General features: G+C 35.7%; 2 protein-coding genes across 2 annotated transcripts in view; one reads left to right on the top strand and one right to left on the bottom strand.

Annotated features, from left to right (window-relative positions):
• Positions 1–8536: 8536 nt before the first annotated feature.
• LOC123313750 overlaps positions 8537–22946 on the top strand; it is a 20134-nt gene continuing 5724 nt past the window's right edge. The window contains exon 1 of the mRNA XM_044898744.1: positions 8537–8711. Within this exon, the coding sequence (XP_044754679.1) occupies positions 8675–8711 (37 nt within the window). The 5' untranslated portion in view covers positions 8537–8674. The remainder of the gene's footprint in view (positions 8712–22946) is intronic.
• Positions 20432–22946, bottom strand: part of LOC123313751 (keratin-associated protein 16-1-like) — an 18154-nt gene continuing 15639 nt past the window's right edge. The window contains exon 5 of the mRNA XM_044898747.1: positions 20432–20587. The gene's annotated coding sequence lies outside the window, so the exon portion shown is untranslated. The remainder of the gene's footprint in view (positions 20588–22946) is intronic.

The following is a 22946-nucleotide window of genomic DNA, read 5'->3' as shown; positions in this document are numbered from 1 at the left end:
ATCTTTTCAAATTTCCAATTCAGGATTCCGACATCGTTCGGAATTGTAAACATTCCGCACCGTTTTTATTCCGTTTTCATTTCCTAAAAACGATGTCACACCGTATAAAACATCCTGAATTGGAAGATAACCGTGTTTTTTTTGTTCTCTAGCAAAGATAAGTCGAAATTAAGACGTCTTCATCGACGCATATTTTACCAAATTTCGACTGTCGGGGCACATCTGATTTCCGCACCCCCCTCTGGGTATAAAATCAGATATTCCCCCGCAGGCCACTTCAGTTACGATTAATTCACCGACTGTTCACGTACTTGAGATTTATTTCCTGATCGCAGACTTGCTTACGATTGATTTACGCTTCACCTGTTACTTAGTGCCGTCCGCCGGATTTTTTTAGAAGATTGTTTTTTTTTTTGTTTTTTATTAGAGTTCAAATTCTTTTTTTTTTGCTTTTCTCATTCACCGCAGTTTGGGCGATTTTTTCCGAGTTTCACGAGTGTAAGTGGCCGAAAATAGCCCAGAGGTAAGACGACACTCCGTTTTTTTTATTATTCACTGTTGGAACTTTAACTCCTATCTTCCCCATTCCTATACCGCAGTCTGAGTTCCACCCCTACTGTCATTAAAGTACCCTGCTGGTGTGGATACCCGGGGGGTACCGAAGGCACTTTGGGGTGGCTCACCCTTCCCTCAAATTTCCCTCAAATTTCCCTTCTCTTTCAGTCCACCCCTACTGTCATTAAAGTACCCTGCTGGTGTGGATACCCGGGGGTACCGAAGGCACTTTGGGGTGGCTCACCCTTCCCTCAAATTTCCCTTCTCTTTCAGTCCACCCCTACTGTCATTAAAGTACCCTGCTGGTGTGGATACCCGGGGGTACCGAAGGCACTTTGGGGTGGCACACCCTTTCCTCATTTTCCGTCTTTTTATCTCGTTCCCGTGTTCACCCCTAAGGTTAGGGAGTCATTCTGCTAGTGTGAATACCCAGGGAGTGCCGAACGCGCCTAAGGGTGAGCCGTCGTAACTCTGTGTCGTAATTTTTCACCCCCTTACCTGGCTGAAGTCCGATATCTGTCCGTTAAGTGTGCGCCTTAGGTTCTGGCTGGCGAACAAGTCCGTAAACCCCCGTATAACGTTTGAGGTCGGATCCCGTTTCATTCCGTCCGTTTTGCCCTGTAAATTCACTGATCTCGAGTCTTTCACTGAACGAATTTTATAATAGTGCCATTTGTGTTTCCTTGTACGAGTCGACAAATATAATTTGTGTGCGTTGATTTTGACTTTCACTGGTTGTCGCTAACACCCCAGACACCGAGGAACCTTGCCTTCGGCTAGTAGCTACCAGGGTAGGTTTGCTATTCTCCCCTAAAGAATAGCTGGCGCTCGAGTACACCGAGGAAAACCCGTTACAGTATATGAAAATATTAAATATTACGTAATACTCAACGACGAAGATTTATATTAGTGTTAGTGTTGTAATATAGTGTTTTGTTCCTGTACAATTTTCCAGGTTTACTGTGCTTGTTCTGTTCTTGGGGATTGGTTCGTCCAAGATTCCTGAACGTTTCGGGACTCCAAGAATAGCAACCACTACGATTCTACTTGAGATTGGGTGCATAGCCTTCCTGAGCTGAGCCCAGATTAGTCCTCCCTCGATAGTGGGGGTGCTTCCGGGGGATGGTGCTATGACGATAAAGGACGACGACTAACCTTAAATAATTTGTTCATTTTCAGTTTTACTTGGACAACTCATGTGTTCTGATCGTGCATTCTGTAAAATGAAATGAAAAAAAAAAATACAGAATATGGAAGAATAAGTAGAAATAACCCTCAATAATCAGTAAGAAGATTTAACGGCAATAGTGATTGCCAATAATTCCTTGAATGAACTTATTCCATTCTAATTAGGTTCCGATATTGCTGGTTTTACTGGCCCGCAATCGAATAACAATAGAAGTCGAACGTCTGGGCCAATAGGCATCGTCTCTGGGAATACTAACAGTACTGTTCGGGAATATCGGAACTACCCCTTAGTTGAAAGAATACCAACGTCCACTGGTTGTCTCGCCTAAACAAGCAAAAATTGGATGTTTCATGCATAATATGGGTGAATAGATATTGGATTATGTAAATTAAATCCTTACTAAATAAGAACTCCTGAAGGCAGGGAACCACGACTGCTACACTACATTATTCATTACTTATATTTTTTAATTTGAAATAAAACCGTCTGTGACCGTACGATTTTATTGAGATCTATAACCGTTAACTACTTTTTGTGGAGGCAGGCAAGAAGATATAGGAATAGATAGATATACAAGGATGTATTGATATCTAGTTAGCCTAGACCAGTTCCATGCATGAAAAAATATTCCGTTATATACCGTAGCAACGAACAATAACTCATTAGAAGTGTCAGTGTGAAGTTTGAGGTCAAAAAATTAAACCATCAGAGTTGCGCAATAAATTAAAAGAAAGAAATGTGAAAATCGAAAAATTGGAGTATCGAGCCATCATCAAGTACCTGTATTCAAAAGGATTAAGAGGTAGGCAGCTTTTACTGATGCTGTCTGTGCCGTGTTTCTCTCTTATTCCTGGCCACAGTTCTGCGTCTTGGCAACTACCCACTCTGGCGTTGAAGTCTTCAAGGAGAATAATTCGTTCCCGTTTCGGAATCTTACTTAATGTAGCAACGAGTGTTTCGTAAAAAGTATCCTTTAAGTTGTCAGATGAGGAGTTCAAAGTGGGTGCAGTATACTGCAATGATGTTCACAAACTGCTAATTTGCAGCAGGAAAGCGTAGGATCATTATACGTTTTGAGATGTCAACTGGATTATCGGTTAGTTTGGCATCCAATGACCCCCCCCCCCCCCCCCGGAGATCCGAATGGGAGGATATTTTACCTCCGGATATGTTGTCCTGTTCGACTGATCCATCTTTTTGTAGGAGCTGCGTTAGAAGGTGTTTTGAAGCTGCACTGGTAACGCTGTCAGTGCAACCTTAGTTGCGGTTTCGATTAGATTATCCTGTGGCACAGGTATCCTGAGACGACAATAAGGTCTAAGATGTAACTTAAGCTGAGAGCCATTTCCTGCTCAAGCCAATGTTTAGGCTAGGTAATATAGTTTATGCTATATCTTCTTGGAGGCAGGAGAAAAATTGTAGATTGACAGTAGTGGGGGAAGTAACCGTTCGGTTACTTGCGGTTACTTACGATATCTCCCTAAAAAAAACCTTGGAGACTTTGGATAGTAGAGAGCAGGGGAGAACGATCGCTGCTTGCATGCAAACCACAGATTATTTGTTCTGAGTAAGCTTTGATTACTCAAAGCGTTCACAAACGTACTTTTAGTTCCTCAGAGTATGCTCTCTGAGCATGGCCATACTCATACTCTACTCTCGGAGTAAGTTTGTGAACGCAACCTTGTTGATACTCGCCTAAAATATGTACCTTCGGTTTTTTTTTGCCCTCACTGAATGTATAAGTTACGGCTAAAGATAGTCGTGAGCATAAAATTAAGATGAGTCGGCTAAACTTTGGTTTATATTCGAGGGCCGGCTAAAGTTCGATAAAATGCTTATTTGCTTCTGGAGATTTCATCTTTAGCCGGTTAATGTGCACATTAGCAGAAACGAAACGGCTAAAAACGTATTGGCTGGATATCTCGTGTATGGTCGGATATGACGTATGACGCTTGCATGTGGAAATAACACGTATTCATTTCAATTTTTAAATTGGAATATGCGAAATAGCATTCATAATTACTTGAGAATCTTGAGATTATGTTGCATAACGCCCATTGTTTTTCAATTCAAACTTTCAATGTGTTATTTCCATATGATTAAGAAATTCTACAGCTGATGCCTTTCAAATTGAGCGATTTTTTTAAATCATCAATTCATACATATAGAAGATAAGTAAATATAGAGTGTTTTTTCTGTGAAAACAGTTTCTTTTCTCTACCATCCAACAATTGGAAAAGTTTTCTACGAAATAGAAACGATAGTTTCTAATGTTTTCTAATTTTTTTCCAACATTACGGGTATATTTTATAAAAAAAATCGTATTTTGTGAAAACGATCATTTGCGCCATCAAACCAGAAACTATAAACCTATGGACTTGAAAATAGTTGAAAACGCTTCTCCAAGCTGACTTTGTCACAAGAATTTCTTCCCAAGACGTTGGATATAAGTTTTCCGACATACGACTAGCAATCCTTGATGAATCACCCTGTATGAAGTATTCAAGTCTTTAAGCGCAGACAAACGGTCTGGACAGCTATATACAACCGAGATTGGTGCATGACTAAACACTTACATTTCTTCAGAATTAGGTTTTTGGTATTTTAATAAAGAAGATTATTTTGGGGCATCATTTTTGTCACTCTGATTTTGCTCATTCATTCCCCTTGTCAAATTATCCAGTAATAGAAACAAAAGTTTCATTTCGCATCTTTTCTCCTTGTATGCTCATTCTTAACTGCTCAACATAATCCTTTCCTGCTATTAAAAGTATCCGAAATTCATACAAAAAAAGCATTGCTTTAATAGTTTCATTAATTTCATAAATATTAGAATTTCTATATTTTTTATACCTTTTTTCTTAATTGCCTAAAATTTGCCACCCTTGAAGCCCTACAAATACTTCTGCTTCTTTTTCCATTAGCTTCAACATTTTTAGCCCAGGGTTTGTGGTTACACATAAGTTTAGCCGGCTAAAGATAGAAGGAACTAACATTAGCTCAAGGTCGAAGCTAAACCTAAGTTTAGACTTCAGCCGGCTAATCTTAAGTTTAGATTCACACCTATCTTTAGCTGTAACATATATTATATAATATTGAAGATTACAACAAACCAATTTTTATTATTATCACATGTGATGGTTTTTCAGTCATAAGGAACTCTGTTACCCTTTTACATTTTAATCAATAGTAGCTATTGAATTCTATTCCTATCCTAAGGCTAATTATTATTAACTATGTTATATATATCCTGTTTTCATTTAACAATTATAAACAAACGTAGGTATAATTTTTTGATCAACGATTTCCTTTTAATTTCATTAATTCATCATTATAAATGAATAAAGCTGATAATTAGTGTTCTGTGCTGATAACTTACTGCCCTTTATAAAGTCAATTACGGTTTTTTATTGCATATAAATCAAAATATGTATTATAGATTTGAAGAGACGTATTTGAAAAAACTACAGTGAATCACACCTTTGGCTAATAATTCTCCTAGCGATCGCAGCGACTCCTATTTTCCAGTTTTTGGAGACACATTTTTAGTACGGCGATCGATAGCCTTCTCTCTACGCTAACATGAACTAACATGTATTTTAAGATTTTTAGGGAACAAACATTGAAGTTATTGCTCTCTACTCTCCCCATATACTTAATAAATAACAGAGACAACTCAAGAATGATAAATAATAGTATTATCAGAGACTCTCTGATTATGTCTACGACTCTCCCCCATAGACCTAATGAAATATGGACGGGCCCTGAGAGAGAGAGGTCACGAGTAGTACGTTAGAAAGAGATGGACATATGGTAGAAAATGTCAAAATCATATGTTTATTGTTTACTGTTCAGCTACTGTGTTTTCAATCGATATTTCATTCTCCTCACAAACAATTTAGCAGAAAACTAGGTTTTTAGAATCGACTGCTACATGCTAATTAAGCGAAAGTGATTTATTTTTGGAAATAATAGACCAATAAAGGAGTTTCTTTGTTATTTCATGTATGTACATATAGGACATGATTTACAAGGAATATACCTAGTCTGTTTTCTATATTTCACAAGGCCACAGCAAGAATTTGTAGAGGTGACTTGAATTTCGAGATAGTAGATATATTTTTGAATATTATAAAGAATGTTGTTCTAAACGAAGTAGTTACATATGTACCATCACATTCTATTTCAAGGCATGTCCGAAGAAAATACTTAACTCCAATCTGGATTCAATATTAGGAAGAGAAGAGATGTAAATCATGTTGATATTCAGTAAGCCCTGTGACATCGTCAAACTCAAAACTCGATATTTTCTGTTGATCAGTGTCACAGAAATCTAACACTGGAAAGCCACACAATGAAGAAACAGGAGCACTAAAATATTACTGCCAGGAGTGCCAGAGAAGAGCAACTAAACCACCTGATGGAGAACCTATCAAAATACTTGTGAATGATCATAGACCTAATAATACATGGACAGGCCTTCACGTGGTTTTCCCGTTCACCGCATCGAGGAATACCCACGAGAGAGAGGGGGGTGGTAGAAAAGAGAGATAACAGCAGTCCCTGGTAGTAACATGGACCTATAATACTAATGTTAGTATTATACATCTATGGGTAGTAAACGTCAAGCTGGTAGCTGGTAGAGAATAATTCAACGTTGCCGCTTCAAACAAGTTATCGAGTAAACTCGGGAATTCTACCAGTCCGCTGATCCTCCATGTTGCATTTTTGGGTGGTTGTCGGTAGATTTATAGACTTTCTATTAATTTGAAGCAATTTTTGTACTGAAATCAGAGACAACAACAGAGGTTGTCTCTGACTGAAATTAACTTCGAAAATGTTATCAAATCAACTATATTTTTCACGTACTTGAAACTTTCAAGTGCTGATAAAATAATAGATTCCGTATAAAAGAAATACTACCTGAAAATTTTTTTTTCTGATTTTTATTAATGTAAAAAACTTGAGAGTTGTGTAAAACAACATTATTATCTCATTCGCCGGGGTCTGATTTTATATACACTGAAATTACTCGTGATTTGGAAAGATAAAAGGACCCCTGCTTTGCGTTCTAGCTGCACAGAGAAAAATTAATCGTTAAAGTGAATTTTTTTAATCATTTCACCTTCCTTGATCAAAAACATGTGTAGTATAGAGAAAAGGGCAATAATTTTAAGTATGTTTATTGATACTTTCACAAATAATATGAAATTTCCTGCTGGGGAAATATTTATACGATGATTAATCATTCACAAGTATTTTGATAGGTTCTCCATCAGGTGGTTTAGTTGCTCTTCTCTGGCACTCCTGGCAGTAATATTTTAGTGCTCCTGTTTCTTCATTGTGTGGCTTTCCAGTGTTAGATTTCTGTGACACTGATCAACAGAAAATATCGAGTTTTGAGTTTGACGATGTCACAGGGCTTACTGAATATCAACATGATTTACATCTCTTCTCTTCCTAATATTGAATCCAGATTGGAGTTAAGTATTTTCTTCGGACATGCCTTGAAATAGAATGTGATGGTACATATGTAACTACTTCGTTTAGAACAACATTCTTTATAATATTCAAAAATATATCTACTATCTCGAAATTCAAGTCACCTCTACAAATTCTTGCTGTGGCCTTGTGAAATATAGAAAACAGACTAGGTATATTCCTTGTAAATCATGTCCTATATGTACATACATGAAATAACAAAGAAACTCCTTTATTGGTCTATTATTTCCAAAAATAAATCACTTTCGCTTAATTAGCATGTAGCAGTCGATTCTAAAAACCTAGTTTTCTGCTAAATTGTTTGTGAGGAGAATGAAATATCGATTGAAAACACAGTAGCTGAACAGTAAACAATAAACATATGATTTTGACATTTTCTACCATATGTCCATCTCTTTCTAACGTACTACTCGTGACCTCTCTCTCTCAGGGCCCGTCCATATTTCATTAGGTCTATGTGAATGATTAATCATCGTATAAATATTTCCCCAGCAGGAAATTTCATATTATTTGTGAAAGTATCAATAAACATACTTAAAATTATTGCCCTTTTCTCTATACTACACATGTTTTTGATCAAGGAAGGTGAAATGATTAAAAAAATTCACTTTAACGATTAATTTTTCTCTGTGCAGCTAGAACGCAAAGCAGGGGTCCTTTTATCTTTCCAAATCACGAGTAATTTCAGTGTATATAAAATCAGACCCCGGCGAATGAGATAATAATGTTGTTTTACACAACTCTCAAGTTTTTTACATTAATAAAAATCAGAAAAAAAAATTTTCAGGTAGTATTTCTTTTATACGGAATCTATTATTTTATCAGCACTTGAAAGTTTCAAGTACGTGAAAAATATAGTTGATTTGATAACATTTTCGAAGTTAATTTCAGTCAGAGACAACCTCTGTTGTCTCTGATTTCAGTACAAAAATTGCTTCAAATTAATAGAAAGTCTATAAATCTACCGACAACCACCCAAAAATGCAACATGGAGGATCAGCGGACTGGTAGAATTCCCGAGTTTACTCGATAACTTGTTTGAAGCGGCAACGTTGAATTATTCTCTACCAGCTACCAGCTTGACGTTTACTACCCATAGATGTATAATACTAACATTAGTATTATAGGTCCATGTTACTGCCAGGGACTGCTGTTATCTCTCTTTTCTACCACCCCCCTCTCTCTCGTGGGTATTCCTCGATGCGGTGAACGGGAAAACCACGTGAAGGCCTGTCCATGTATTATTAGGTCTATGCTCTCCCCCCAGATCTTCTATGGTTTCTATTTGCTTTAATAACAACAACAACAAAACAGAGTTTGAACTTGACTCTTGAATAAAGTTTATGAATTAATTTCTATTGTGAAAAGAATGGATATTTGTGATCTATATAAATAGCTGTAACTTATGTTGCATTTTCAAGAGTTATTATGGATTCATTCCAAGCGAAAAAACCCAAAAATGAAGGTATTTATAATTCGATAAGGATAATCTTTAATATTGATGATATTCCTTCATTCCTACCTTTTTTCTGCATTCTCTTAGCTGTTTAACAAGGCGAGTGATTCGGTTTGGTGTTTTTTGATGAATTTTACTTGAAATGACAGTGTTGTCTGTTTTGTGGACTCTTCAGTTAAAATGATGAACTCATGCTTGGCCAAATATATAATTTCTACTCAATTAATCAGCTTTTAGCCACCAGAGGTGTTCAAATGAGCAGTATAAGAAAAACTGTAATGACTCATTCTTGAGATGTTGAATTCAGATAGCAGTTTCGGATGTTCACACCAGATTGAAATTGATGCATTAGGGATTCTATTCATATTATTCGGAGAATGAATTGAAAAATTGAAGGTTCATAAGATATTTTTAACTGCTTTGTACTGTTAAGATAAGCCGATTGAAGAACATAATTGCCAGATTAAAAGTTCTCTTAGAATGAATAGCGCCAAGTTAGTACATGTAATGTTATGGAGCTGAATGTAATCAAGTATCAAATTGAGAATTTAGTTAAGTTTGTAGAATTGTTCCTTGATAGTACTCTGAGGTGGCATTTCCATATATACCATCTTTGCAAAAGGCTGAATAAATCCTATTTGGCTCTATTTCAACGTAAAAGTGTGCTTCCAGTTGAAACCTTGTTTGGGGCTCTTCAACGATAGCCAGCTTTATATTTATATCCCAAAAAAAAACTTAATTCTCCTCATATTCAGCCTAAAACTACAGACCTCAGGCGAATTTTGGCGCTAGTGGTTAACTATGGTTTAGTTGTAGTTACTTGGTAACCACATTTTGGCGATCATAGCTATGTAACTATGATGTTTCAATGACGTCACACAAAGTTAACCATGTAACCTTCCTCTTGAGTAGGGTTACTGGTATGGTATGTAGTTCTACCTCCTTTGAATGAGTGAAATGGAATGAATATTGGGCCATTGATGTTAGTGATGGATTCACCAAGTTTTGTTAATATAAAGATGAATGCTATAACTAAAGATTAACTTTTCTCTCTGCTATAAGCTATAACATTTCTTTTTTAAAGAACAACAACCTTTCCATCGAACCAATTGTGTTCCAAACAGATATTACCGACCACTTTACACCTTTTGTCTCGTTATCTCTTCTGAATCGAAAGAGTACCAGCACATCTCAAGAATTCAAAAGTAAAAAAATAAGGTATGATAGATTGAGACAGCTTCTTCTCACTGCGGTAACTTGGGAAGATGTTTATAATGTTGACGTTCAGGTTTCGTATAATAACTTCATGCATATATTGAATGAATATATCGACGAATGTACTGAAGAAAGTATAATAAAAAATAAAAAACAATTAAAGATTAAACCGTGGATAACTCAGGGTCTCATTACGTCAATTAATAATAGGAATAAACTTAAAAAGAAATTACTTCGTGTACATACCAAGGAGCTTGAATTCGAATATAAATCTTACCGCAATAAATTAAACTCCTTGATCCGGAAGACTAAAAATGATTACTATCGCAACAAAATTGGTGAAAGTGGTGGGAATTACAGAAAACTGTGGAAAATAATAAATGACATTACTGAAATAAAAGCACGAAAACAAAATATCGAAAAAGTAAATATACTGAATGACTGTGCAGAAGTTATTTCGGATAATGAAGAAAAAGCCGATCTTTTCAATGAGTATTTCACGAATGTTGGGAAAAATATGGCGGATAAAATTGATAAATGTGAGGTGGAGCAAAAATTTTTGAATGATTCACCTACTGAACATTCAATATTTCTAGAACTGGTAACCGAAAACGAAGTTATAATATTGATATCTAATTTAAAGGATAACTCCTCCCCTGGTCCTGACGGCTTTTCAGCAAAGATGATAAAAGAGATACATGAATGTATTGGGGAACCCTTAGCCTATATTATAAATTCATGCTACAAATCGGGAAAAATTCCGGAACAGTGGAAGCATTCGATTGTAGTTCCGATTCACAAATCGGGAAATAAATCCGAGTTGAAAAACTATCGGCCGATATCCCTAACAAATAACTTCGGAAAAGTCTTCGAGAAATCTTTAAAAACAAGATTACTTTCTTTTTTCAACAACCACCAAATAATAACAAAGAACCAATACGGATTCCTTAAGAATTCTAGTACAGAAAAGGCTGATATTGATTTTGTGGGAGGGATCGTAAAGGCCATGGACGACTCACTGAAGTGTTTGACTGTATTTGTTGGTCTAGCAAGGGCTTTTGACACGGTTTCCCACAGCATCTTGTGCGACAAACTATGCAATTATGGGGTGCGTGGAATAGCTCATGATTTGATAAGGAATTATTTGACTGGAAGAACTCAACAGGTATTATAAAAATTGGAGATAATTTCAGTTCATGTTCAACAGTTTATTTGGGTGTTCCACAGGGTACAGTTCTTGGCCCGATTCTTTTTATTGTTTATTTAAACAGCATTTCACGTATTAGTAACTTCTCGGGAGATATGATTTGCTATGCTGATGATGCTGCGTTAATGTTTTTTGGTAAAGATTGGAAAGAGGCATACCATGTCGCAGAATTAAACCTATTGTAGCCCTTGCGGTCGGACTAGGGATGTGTCGTTCACGAACGAACGAATCAAAAGAACCGGTTCGTTAGAACCAATGGTTCGTTCAGTTCTCCACCCGAAAAATGATCCGTTCGTTCAACTGGGTCGAATGAGCCAAACGTCTCACATGCGACCCACAAAATCGATATGGGATCTGGAGATCTGAAGATCTGGAATCGAAAGAATGATTCATTAGGCTTGTTCGTAGTGTGGTTCACAACGGTTGTGAACTGTACAGAGCAAGCGTAATTGGATTTTCGCTACCATAAAATGGAATTGCGCTTGCTCTGTACAGTTCACAACCGTTGTGAACCACTCTACGAACAAGCCTATAATTCCGTCTAGTCATGACCCAGGTACCCGAATAGTTAGATGGGTTACAGACTGACCCAAAAGAAACATATGGTAGTAGTAATAAAATGAACTTGCATTTCGCAAGTGAATCATCGGCTCCCCGTTAAAGAAAGAATGATAGGAACTAGGAATAGTAAAAATTAAAGTTTATATTTCTGTTATTATTGCTATATTGATGAAAGTAAATTTTAAGTAATTGGTCAATTTTACAACTTTTTTTCAGATTAATTTGAGGAAAATATTTGGATTCGCAGCAATAACATAATCTTGCTTCGTTTTGAAGATCCAGAATTTCAAAAATTTCAGTTTTGGACGAAATTAATGAGACGAGATCTTACGAATTTCGAACCTGTAAATCAATGATTGACGTCTCCATTTCAAAATTTGAATCGTCCGATATCCATTTCCTTTCGAAAGACTTTTGGTTTTTGAATTTTTTCTACACTGGGGTCAATATTTTTACCGGTTCTCTCACAAATTAGACCTCAACTAACTATTTTCAGCCGATCAAAAATATTATGGCCCACAAAATACAGCTGTTTGTTACTAAAGAAGCATCCATATTCCATTCTATCAAAATTTAATTCAACTGAACTAAACTGAAGTGAACTTCCTAACAGAACAGTGAACTGATCGAGTCGGGACTACGGATCCAAATTCGAACCATGCGCAATGTTTAGATCACAACCCAAAACCCAACCCCCTAAAAGAACCAATGGGTCAATTGAACGGGTCTTTTGAACCGGGTCTTCCCCGCAATGGATCTAGATCGATCTGGTTCCTCGAAATTGAACGAACCACACATCCCTAGGTCGGACTTTTCGTGAACCAGAGCGGTCGCGAGGTTCTCGAATAACCGCGAAGGTACCTGAATGTTTCCGGCGCCTATATAAGCCCAGCGGAGGAGCAGGTAGGCAGGTACAAGTACAGTTACAGTGCAAGCGACTAGTGGAAATAAATAGTAGTGTAATAGTTACGTCCAGTTTCATAATCAAATTAAACGTCACTTTAAGCTTAAAGCTTCCTTTACTGTCATTTTTAGTAGGGTTAAAGGAGGCTTTAAAATTAAAGGGACTTTAGGTTTGATTATGAAACCGACCGTTAGTTTGTGAGTTGTAAGTGTATTAAGTGTAAATAAATAATTTTAATCAGTTGGACGTTTTAATCAAGCGAAGAAAACGTTACACTATCAAAGATTCAAAAGTGGTTGAATAATAACTTATTGAGCTTAAACATAACAAAAACAAAATTTATGACTTTTTCTCCGAATATCGTTGACCAACCCCCCAACATTACCATTAAAGTGCATGGTCCAGGCTGTAGTGATAACGTACAGTGTAACTGTCCAACTATTACAAAAGTAATATCTCACAAATATCTAGGTGTAATTGTTGATCAGCATATAAAATGGACTGAACATATATGTTATGTTACCTCCAGATTAAGAGCTCTCATGAATAAATTTTATGTACTTAGAGAAATACTCACCTTTAGATGTTTGAAATTACTCTACAGTGCACTTGCTGAATCAATTTTAAGATATTGTATAGTAGCATGGGGCGGAGCTTATCATAATGTGATAAATATTCTCGAAACTACACAAAACACGTTAATAAAAATAATTTATAAAAAAAGCAGACTATTTTCCACAGAAACCCTATACAAGGAGACTAATATTTTCAAATTCAGAACAATATATGCTTACCATAGTCTTATTTGGATGTTCTTCAATACCAATAAATTTACGTATACTACTACATCTAAGACCACTAGATCCACAATGAATCAGTCCATGCAAATCCCATTTTTTAGGAAAAATGTATCTCGGAGATCTTTATTTTATTTCGGACCGAAACTATTCAATATGCTACCCATCAATACGAGAAAACTGAGTTTCCGGAAGTATAAATTAGAGGTAAAGAAATTTTTGATTACTGACTCTAATCACTTGAAATTATTCTGATTTTGGTTTCCTTAAAATTTTGGTGTGCTCCTCTGACCTCTCAACCTGTAGCTAGGTTAATTTCCTTCTTGTTTCTATTTCTGAACAACTTTTCACAACAAATTGTTTATCTTTTCTGTACCCCGATTTACTTGAGGATATATACATTCTACAGATCCCTGACAGTGTGTGAGACTCACAACACAGGCATTCTGCCTAGGTGTGTTTGGCTTGCCGCGGGGATAATAATATATGTGTATTATGATCTTGATGTATTTTGTATGAAGGAATTTATGTCTTAACAATAAATTGAAATTGAAATAAATAAAAACCAATTTCTGTATCAGACAAAAAAAAAATAACGGAGCTAGGAAACGGTGAGGTCTGTTTAATAAATTGTTTCACTTGTTTAGCAAAACTGAAAATTTGAATTTGATAAGTCTGATTATTCTTAGGGTGACCTGCCACCGAATGCGAAGTTGAGCGTTTTCAATGCTAATATAATTGATAAGCTACGAATCGAGTGACATAGCTTGTTATTTAGCATTGAAAACGCTCAACTTCGCATTCGGTGGCCGATCACCCTTGAGATGATGAATTATTATTTATATACTACGTATACTGAGGACTTGTCCGGATTTAGAGTTTTTGGATGATTATTTGGGCATATAGATAAGGCCCTAAGCTATCTGAGATACATATATGATATATGTAGCCCTTGAGAAGTCCATTATCTATACTATGTCAAGTACAAATATGAATTAATTTGTATCTAGATGGTTAAAAGGAATAGTATCTATATACCTAATCTCCATTCACTTTTATTTTAGCAGTCGGTTGGCCATGCAAATTTGACACATTTCACTCTAAAATGTGGGGTTATGACGCTTGTCAAAACATTTTTGGGTTTTAAATCAATGCTATGTTGCCCGTTCTACGAAAGTTTCTGTTATTACGAATTTTATCACAATGTCGAATCTCTTCGGAAAATATGTGACGAACATAATTGAAGTTTATACAAACTGATTGAAGGCATACCAAATCCAGTTATTTCCCGAAGTAATTAACAGATAATTACTAGAATGTTAAATTCTCCAACAAAAATCATCTTGCATCAATATAAGTAAAAGGAATTAAAGGAAGTTTCAAGTCAAGATGAACTTCGCCTTTGAACAAAAATTTCACATGAATAAAAAATTAACAGGACAACTGACGGGTATTTGTGGCTGTTCATCTTAATACATTGATATAATAATTAGGTATTTATTGGTACCTTAAGACATTTACAATATATAGGACAAGCCAAATGAAAAATAGAAAAATCAATTTTCGGGAACTTATTCTACGATGACATTCATCGAAATTCCTGTAGTAAACGTTTCGCATTAATTCACTCAAACATAAAATTCTTAAATGCCACTTTTTTGGGTCTCCCAATAGAAAGAAATTCTTTGTCATCCTCTTCATTCACAATCTTTCTGATTGTGGAAATATTCAGCTGAAATATAAGTCCTTTAGATTCAGATGAAACATTATATAAATTCTCTATTCTCTTACATTGAATATATTCGCTACCCTCTGACGTATTGTGGATTTTAGAATATCAGGGTAACTATTTGAATGAGCGGACCTGAATTCTAAAAATAGCACTTCCCGAAACCCTGTCTCTTTTTTCAATCACTTTCGTCATTTTCGTAATAAAAATTGATACTAGTTGTGGCAACGGCGATATGACATTAACGACATTTCATGAGTGCCAACCTTACTCCGTTCTAGTTACAAAAACTTGAGAAGATTATTTTATGGCCAACCAACTGCTAAAATAAAAATGAATGGAGTATAGATACTAGATAATGAAATAATGAATCTTGATATCATTTTTGTATATAACAAACTCACAAATATAAAAGAGTGTGAACAAAACAGATCTTTCAAATGGCAGAATTCATAAATGCTTATTCTGTCATCAGTAACTATGATGTCACAGATAACCATAATCATTAGTAAGCTGTGGGTACAGCGCCAAAATTCGTCTCTATATTCAGAGGGTTCAAAATCCTGACTCTTCCATGTATCTTGAGCTGACTGCTGAATATTCAACAGAGTGACATGAAAAAGGATCACGCCTAAACAGTGGGGCAAATTGGCAATTCGATTCAGATGGTAACCCTTGTTGATATTCATATCAGCGGGTGGTATGCATCTGAATAAATTCTTATTATTCAACAGAATACTTCATCGAAAGTGTTTGTTGTTTGAAATGATTTCAATTACAAAACTAGACAAGCGGATATCTTATGATTTTCTCATCATAATACCACAAAATATACATTTTTATCAACTTTCACTGGTATTAAACTGTAAAACCAATTTCCAAAAAGATTAAAAATCATTGAAAGACACAGTTCAGAGGTGAACGCCAAAAAAATCCTGAAGAATTGACGAGGATAAGAAATTAAAAAAAAAATGCACTGAAACAAAAGGTGAAGTAGATCGATGAATTCTGCAAAATAAATGAGCATAATGAGCAAAAAAATTTCAACGCAGCCCTAAATAAGACGAAAGAAGGATTTCAACCAAGGATAAATACATGCAGGGACAAAATGGCAAGTGGTTAACCTGCTGCGCAGATATCCTGCGAAGATGGACGCAATACTTCAAACACCTATTGAATAAGGAAGAAAGCGAACTTGAGGAAGGAAACCTACCCACACTTCCGTGGCGGCTAGTCGGGGTGTACAAGGTAGGAGCTGCCTACCCTACTCGGAAAAGTATCTACCAGTCAAAATTATTTATACTATTTTCCTCTTTTATTCATTTCAATTATCGGGTAATACTAATTTGGTAAGCACCGCGTGGGAGAGGCAAGAGGGAAGAATCTGGCTGTTTAGAGGTCCTCGCGAACTTCTGCATTCTATGTCCGTGAAAAATGCAAACGAAAGACGAATAACTTGAGCATAAGCAGCGTATTCGCAAATCCAATTACCGTTGAGGGCGCTGCGAAATGAAAACAAACTTTGACGTTTGTCAGTACTCTTTTCGAGATTTGTACGGCCTAACAGAGTTTTTCTAATTAATCAAGATATTCATCGGAAGTGAATTGATTGATTTAGTTTCGTAAAGAAAGATCAACATTCTTTGGAAATACTTCATTTGAAAGGGATGAATTGTGGAATAAAATCGAGCGATGATATTGGTGATCCACTGTACCTAGACACAAAATCCAATTATTTCACAGATTCTTTCTTGAATTAAACCTAGCTAATAATGTTGAGGTAGCATATACTGAGTTTGTGAAGTTTCTATTTAAAGTATTTCAATTCCGAGTTCAATTCCATGTTATGATATATGTATTCCTCATACTGAAATCTCAAGAGACATAAATATGATTCAGCTCATGGAACAAGTTCTACAGATGAGAAAAAGCATTCATTTGGAAGTATGAAAATTATGAAATTGTATTTCTAAATCGTCAATTGAATTCAGCAGAAAACTCTCGAAAAGAAAAAACGTTTAACCTAACTCTTGCCAGTTGAAAGCACTGGTATAAATACCTTTTCCAATATTTTTTCGGAATTAATATTTCTATTCAGAAACCCAGACAATAATCCCAATATAAATTCTCCAAATATTATAATAATTATGATACTTTGTTGGACAACGTGAGATAGGAAAAAACATAAGGAACAAAACTTGTTTTGACTTTGCAGTACTGACAAAGTAGTTTCGTAATTCAGTCGGCAGAGGGCGTCTAGATTTTTGGATTCGCCAATACTTTCGACCCGGGAGCCACATCGGAAAGCCTAAAAAAGCCCTAGAAAATTTGTGATTTTTGACGTTCAACAAACGCTTGGGCGCTGGGGGAAAAACAGTTAGATTAGAATTTGGAATTTTTCTTTTTAGAAGATCTTCCAAAAGCCGATATGAATACCTATAGAATCCTTCTAGTTCTGTTGGTTATTAGGTTCATTTGTTTAGAAATGAATCCCACGCATTATAATATTTGTTCTTTACTGAGAACTCTTCTTTGGCGAAAGGAAATTGTCACAACTGGCCGTCCGATGCCTTCTAAAATCTGATAAAAAATACGGCGTAACATTTTCACGATCTTTCAAGACACATTGTATGACAATCACCGGTGCTTGTGCGATACCAATTTCGAACAAGGTTTATTTTGTTGTCCGTGTTCACTTTTTAGAAAGGCCCCAAATAATTCGAGGGTTTCACAACGTTATTCCTATTTGAAAAATGTTTCCTCTGTTATTGAAAAACACTATATATCGAAGGAGCATATCAGTAGTTTTCCGAGTTTGAAAAAATAAGAAAAGACACTAGCTATTTACAAGATGCTCTGAAGATGCAGTGTGCAATGTCATTGAAATAATATAATTTAAATGTTAGAAAGAACCGATAGTTGATGAGTTACTTGTGTGATGAATCCGAATTTTTTTCGAGAAAATTGGAATTCATCTTAGTGCATTCCTTTCATTTCATAATTCCGCCTTTAAAAATATTTAATTCTCAAATATTCAGTGCATTCATTCCGATAGGCAGAGTAAATGTAAAAAATTGTTTATCTGTGTTTAACGTTGTTTTTCTTGCATGCCGTTGAAGATTTCGACGTTTTTCTGATCTTGATATGCGATAAACCGGAGCTGACGACGTTTTTCACTCTTGTCGCATTCTGGAATTTTCAGATTTTTAGCATGTGGGGGGATTTGCTTATAAAAGCAGATTTTCCCCCGCGACGGTCTCTTTTCTCCACGATTCGACTTCGATTGTGTTCACGACGAGGCGTTCAACGTATTTAGAATAAATTTTGTGTTGCGAGGGTTAGTGCTCTTGGAAATTAATTTTTATTTTTCGTTTTCCGCGAGTTTCTTTATTAGACCTACACCGGTTACTTCTTTGACACTGCTGTACTGTATCGCTTTCTGTTATCTTTTATCGTACTTTACGCTGTTTCGCGAGTCTGACTTTTCCCTTCGCTATCAGTCATTGTGCGTAAGCCCTTAGGGTAATGAAGAGGAAGTCCCGTCAACCCCCTGTTCGCGTTCCCGCTTCATAAGTGTTGAAATAGAAATCTCTTCTTTTCTATCAGTCATGTTGCGTAAGCCCTTGGGGTAGAGAATAAGAGATACCGCTCGTCGTCAGTGAAATCCCGTAGTTGCGCTGAAAATAGACCTTTTTTTCGCTATCAGTCATGGAGCGTAGCCCTTGGGGTAGCGAATAAAAGTATCGAGTAGATCCGCCCTGGTTGTGTTTCATTCATTTCCGAAGAAATACAATTAATTACATCCCGATACCGTATAGCAAGTCATTTCACTTCGCGAGGTCATCTTTAGTATTCATTTCGTCAGTTCTGGTTGGCGCATTTTATTGAACAACCTTTGATTTTTCACTGCACCCGGTATAAATTTTATAAAGTGCTCGTGATCGGATCGAATTTTCAGAATGTATGTTTGCTGATCGATTCGCTCATATTTCATACCTACGCATATTTCCGTTCTTTATATAATCAGTTTCCGAAGGTGTGAATAAACTGGTACATAATTTAATTTTGACTACTTCTTTATTGCTACCACCCTAGATAACAGTGAATTCTGTCTCCGACTAGCAGCTACTCTGGTAGGTTTGCTATTATTCCTAGTGAAAAGAATAGCTGGCGCTCGAGATAAGTTTCTCCGAGGAAACCACGTTACACTTGATTGACGTAATTCTACAATACAAGAACTGTCTTGTCGTGGACATGATGACACTTTCAATGACGGCAATTTCAAAGAAACTTTCAATCTATTTGTTAAGCGTGGTTAAGAGATACAAGAGCATTTGAAATGCTAGCAATGTTTCAAATTTTCGTCGGATATTTTCATCAGTCAAGCCTCACGAGCCGCCGCTGCCAGACTTCAAGAAATCCGAGGAGCAGTAGGTAGCGAAAATAAAAAATAATGGCATCTGGGATCGTCAACATAAACGTCGAGTTTCTGAGGTATAGAGGAGATGCTGCAGGCAGCATGCTGTTAAAAATAATTCAGACGATAGGGAAGGAAATGGAAATTTCGGGGCACTTGTGTAATTTACACGATACATAAAGGTGATAAGACCTTCTGCACGAAATTTGGTGGAATCATGTTGCTAAGTTCGACATAAGAAATTTTCACTTTTATATTAAACAACCAACTGAAGGAAATAAACGAAGGATAGATTTACAAGTATTAATGCATCTTTAGGAGAGACAGAGGAACAACTGATCGAATATTTGTGATTAGAAAAATTATGGAGAAATGTAAAGAGCATAAAATCGACTTCCACATCACATGCTATTCATAGATGATTAACAGGCTTTTGATAACATCAAGAGAAGCAAATTAAAAGAAGAGCTAAAAGTATTATTAAGTTCATTATTATCAAAAAAATTCATGATAGATATTTGAAATTTGTTTGGTATGAACCTTATTCCTAATTTCAGCTTATTCTTCCCACAAATTCATTATCAATACACTTATACGGGCAAACAAAGAGTTTTTTCTGAGGTTTTTATCTCTGTTTTCATGTATCATACAAAGATATGTATGGTACCCCGTTGTCATTTTTCCTCTGCTTACATTGAGATCTGGAACAAGGAACATGTTTTTAGGATCTGTCTCTTGTTGCCATTTCTTTACACTCGCTTCATTGTTTTTAGATTGTAAAAGTTTGTAACACTCTATTTCTAAAGAATATATATATAATAGTTTTGGCAAAGAATATTTATGGAAAACATAATTCTATAAATTTTCATAAATAGCATATGAGAAATAAATCTTCAAAACAGTAGTTAACTTTTTTAATATTCACTCAATTTTTATTTTGTTGTGATGTTCAAATTTCTGGAATGAGCATGCTGAATTACGTAGATGCCGCTTGGGTAGATATTCTGAAACAATTTAATTAAAACAGATGCTTGGCAGCATGCAGCAAGGCTTTCCTGAAAGTAAAATTAATGATTATTTTCTCCTTTCTCAATTCAGCATTTAAAAAAAAACATAAATGAATAATAATTTTTTTTTTCGGAGTAAATACGTTGCGGATGCACGATCCATCAATTTGTATATTATTGGAAGACGTGTTATTTATGGATTCTTGGTAGGAATACCTTCTAGAGCCCTTGTTCTTCTATGCGTCAGAAGTAATGGCTTATTTTGGGGATCATTTAATACTTTGTTAATGGCGTACGTCAATTTTTCATGTTCACTTTTTCGATCCACAAATTTTGTACTCTTTCTAGACCTGGTGTTTTTTCAATTATGTAATGTAATTGTATTATTATTATCATTCTCCTAGGTACCAAGATACGGTCTGAAGAGTTTATGGTGCTCCTGAGTCTTGAAATGTCTAAAGAGTCATTCCAATAACTCCTAGAAGCAATGTTTTAGGCTTCTAGGAGTAATTCTCGTATGCGACATCACCGAATTGTCAAACGCAATCAATGTTTTGAAACATGAAAAATGATTCAATTTTGAAATATGAAGAGAAGTATCTCTAGGACTATTCAATTTAGATTCCTGAATATGTGCGCCTGTCCAATTTTACCGAATAACCTGAATTACATTGAACTGATGGTTTTACTTTGCGAGTTCAGTGATCAGGGGGGTCTAATAGGATAATAAAAACATGGGTAAAGAGCCCTACGTTGATTTCTACTAGAAAGAAACATTAGGTCCTTTCGTCTGTTTCTTGGTGTAGTGTAATCTACCCTGCACTTTAAATCAGCTGATTTTCAGTGTACTTGCGTAAACATCAAATTTTGAGTTCCACACTACAGAACACTTATATTACACCTCCTTTTGACTAGGTGTGGATAAACTACACCTCCTCCACACTGGTGTGAATCCAATCAACAAACGAATACTAAAATTGAGTGTATATTACATCGAGTGTAGAAAAGTGCTACACTTCCTATGCAAACGACAGGACCTATTTATTTTCACTGGGTCTTCATTCAGTTGGATCCTTGATTTTTTAATAATAAAAAAAACTGGATGCCTATGTCTCTTACACTGGAAAAATCCTACGAATTTCGCCCATTAAGACTACCTACCCTGAAAATATTTTTTAGTTAGTTAGAAGTTACAGGATTCATGGCCGGAAAGAACTGATATTAACCACGAAATCTTTATCAAAGAGTCCAACCCAACCATTCGAGAGGTCTATCAAGTTAGCCCAGAAGAATTTTTTTCAAAAACATCGGTCAACATATGTTGAGCCGAAAAAACTAGTATTTTTCATCGATATCTCGAAAATAGTAAATGCTAGCGAAATGCTGATGAATGCTGAAATTAAATCGAAAAATAAAACTGAGAATTGAATTTTGCGGGCCAACTTATATGAAGCCCAGAAAAGCCAGCATTTTTCATCGATATTTTGAAAAAAGCTAATGCTAGCGAAGTTCTGGGTGCTGAAGAAAAGACTGAAAAAACTTAAATAGGTTTGGAAAAACTGGAAATTGTATTTTCCGGGCCAACTTCTTACCACACTTAAAATCCGGTGTTTTCTTCAAAATTATGAAGAAAGTAAAATGTGAACCGAGTGCTGGCGTATGCTGAAGGAAAACTCGAAAAAAATCTCCGATAGAAAGGGAAAAATGACTATTGAATTTTCATGAAAAAATCATGTATATGCAGATCTGAAAAACCGGCTCATTTTTTATCTCGAAGCAAGTGAAGGCTAACCAAATTCTTGCTGGAGCCAAAGGAAAAATTTGCGATGGGTAAAATAAAGTTGACGATTAAATTTTCCGGTTCAACTTAGTCGAGGTGTCCCACCGGAAGTATCCATTAGTTACTGGGAAAATATTCTCTCAAGCTGTTTGTAATAGCTAAATAAATGTAATGTAATAAAACGAGCAGTTATGAGCCTCATAAAGAGGGCCTAAAAATGTATAGAATGTGGAGGAAATCATTTTGAACACCTACCTGACAGAACTAGTTATCCACTTACAGACAATTTATTCTGAAGATCAAGTTTCATGATAGCGCAGTTTTTCTTTCCATATTTGTGTATTATTCATTACACAACATTTTATCATTGTGAATGACAATTTTGAATAATCAAATATGGTATAATTGTTGATTCAACAGAAAGAAAGTTTCTTATTCCATTTTCATGAAGTGCTCTCTCCCTTAAAGGCGTATGACCACAAAACAATTATTTCTAAAACATGATCCACAGGTGGGGCAACCCAATGATTCATTTATTTCGGGACAATCATACATGCAGAAAACGAAAATGTTGAAATTATGATGGAAACCTACATACAGTTTTTCACGAGTTTGAAATTGTACAAA

This window comes from Coccinella septempunctata, chromosome 5 (genome assembly GCF_907165205.1).
Source record: "Coccinella septempunctata chromosome 5, icCocSept1.1, whole genome shotgun sequence".
In the NCBI taxonomy this organism is placed as follows: Eukaryota; Metazoa; Arthropoda; class Insecta; order Coleoptera; family Coccinellidae; genus Coccinella; species Coccinella septempunctata.
The sequence above is the reverse complement of the archived record's forward strand: the minus strand, read 5'-3'. Positions and strand labels throughout refer to the sequence as shown.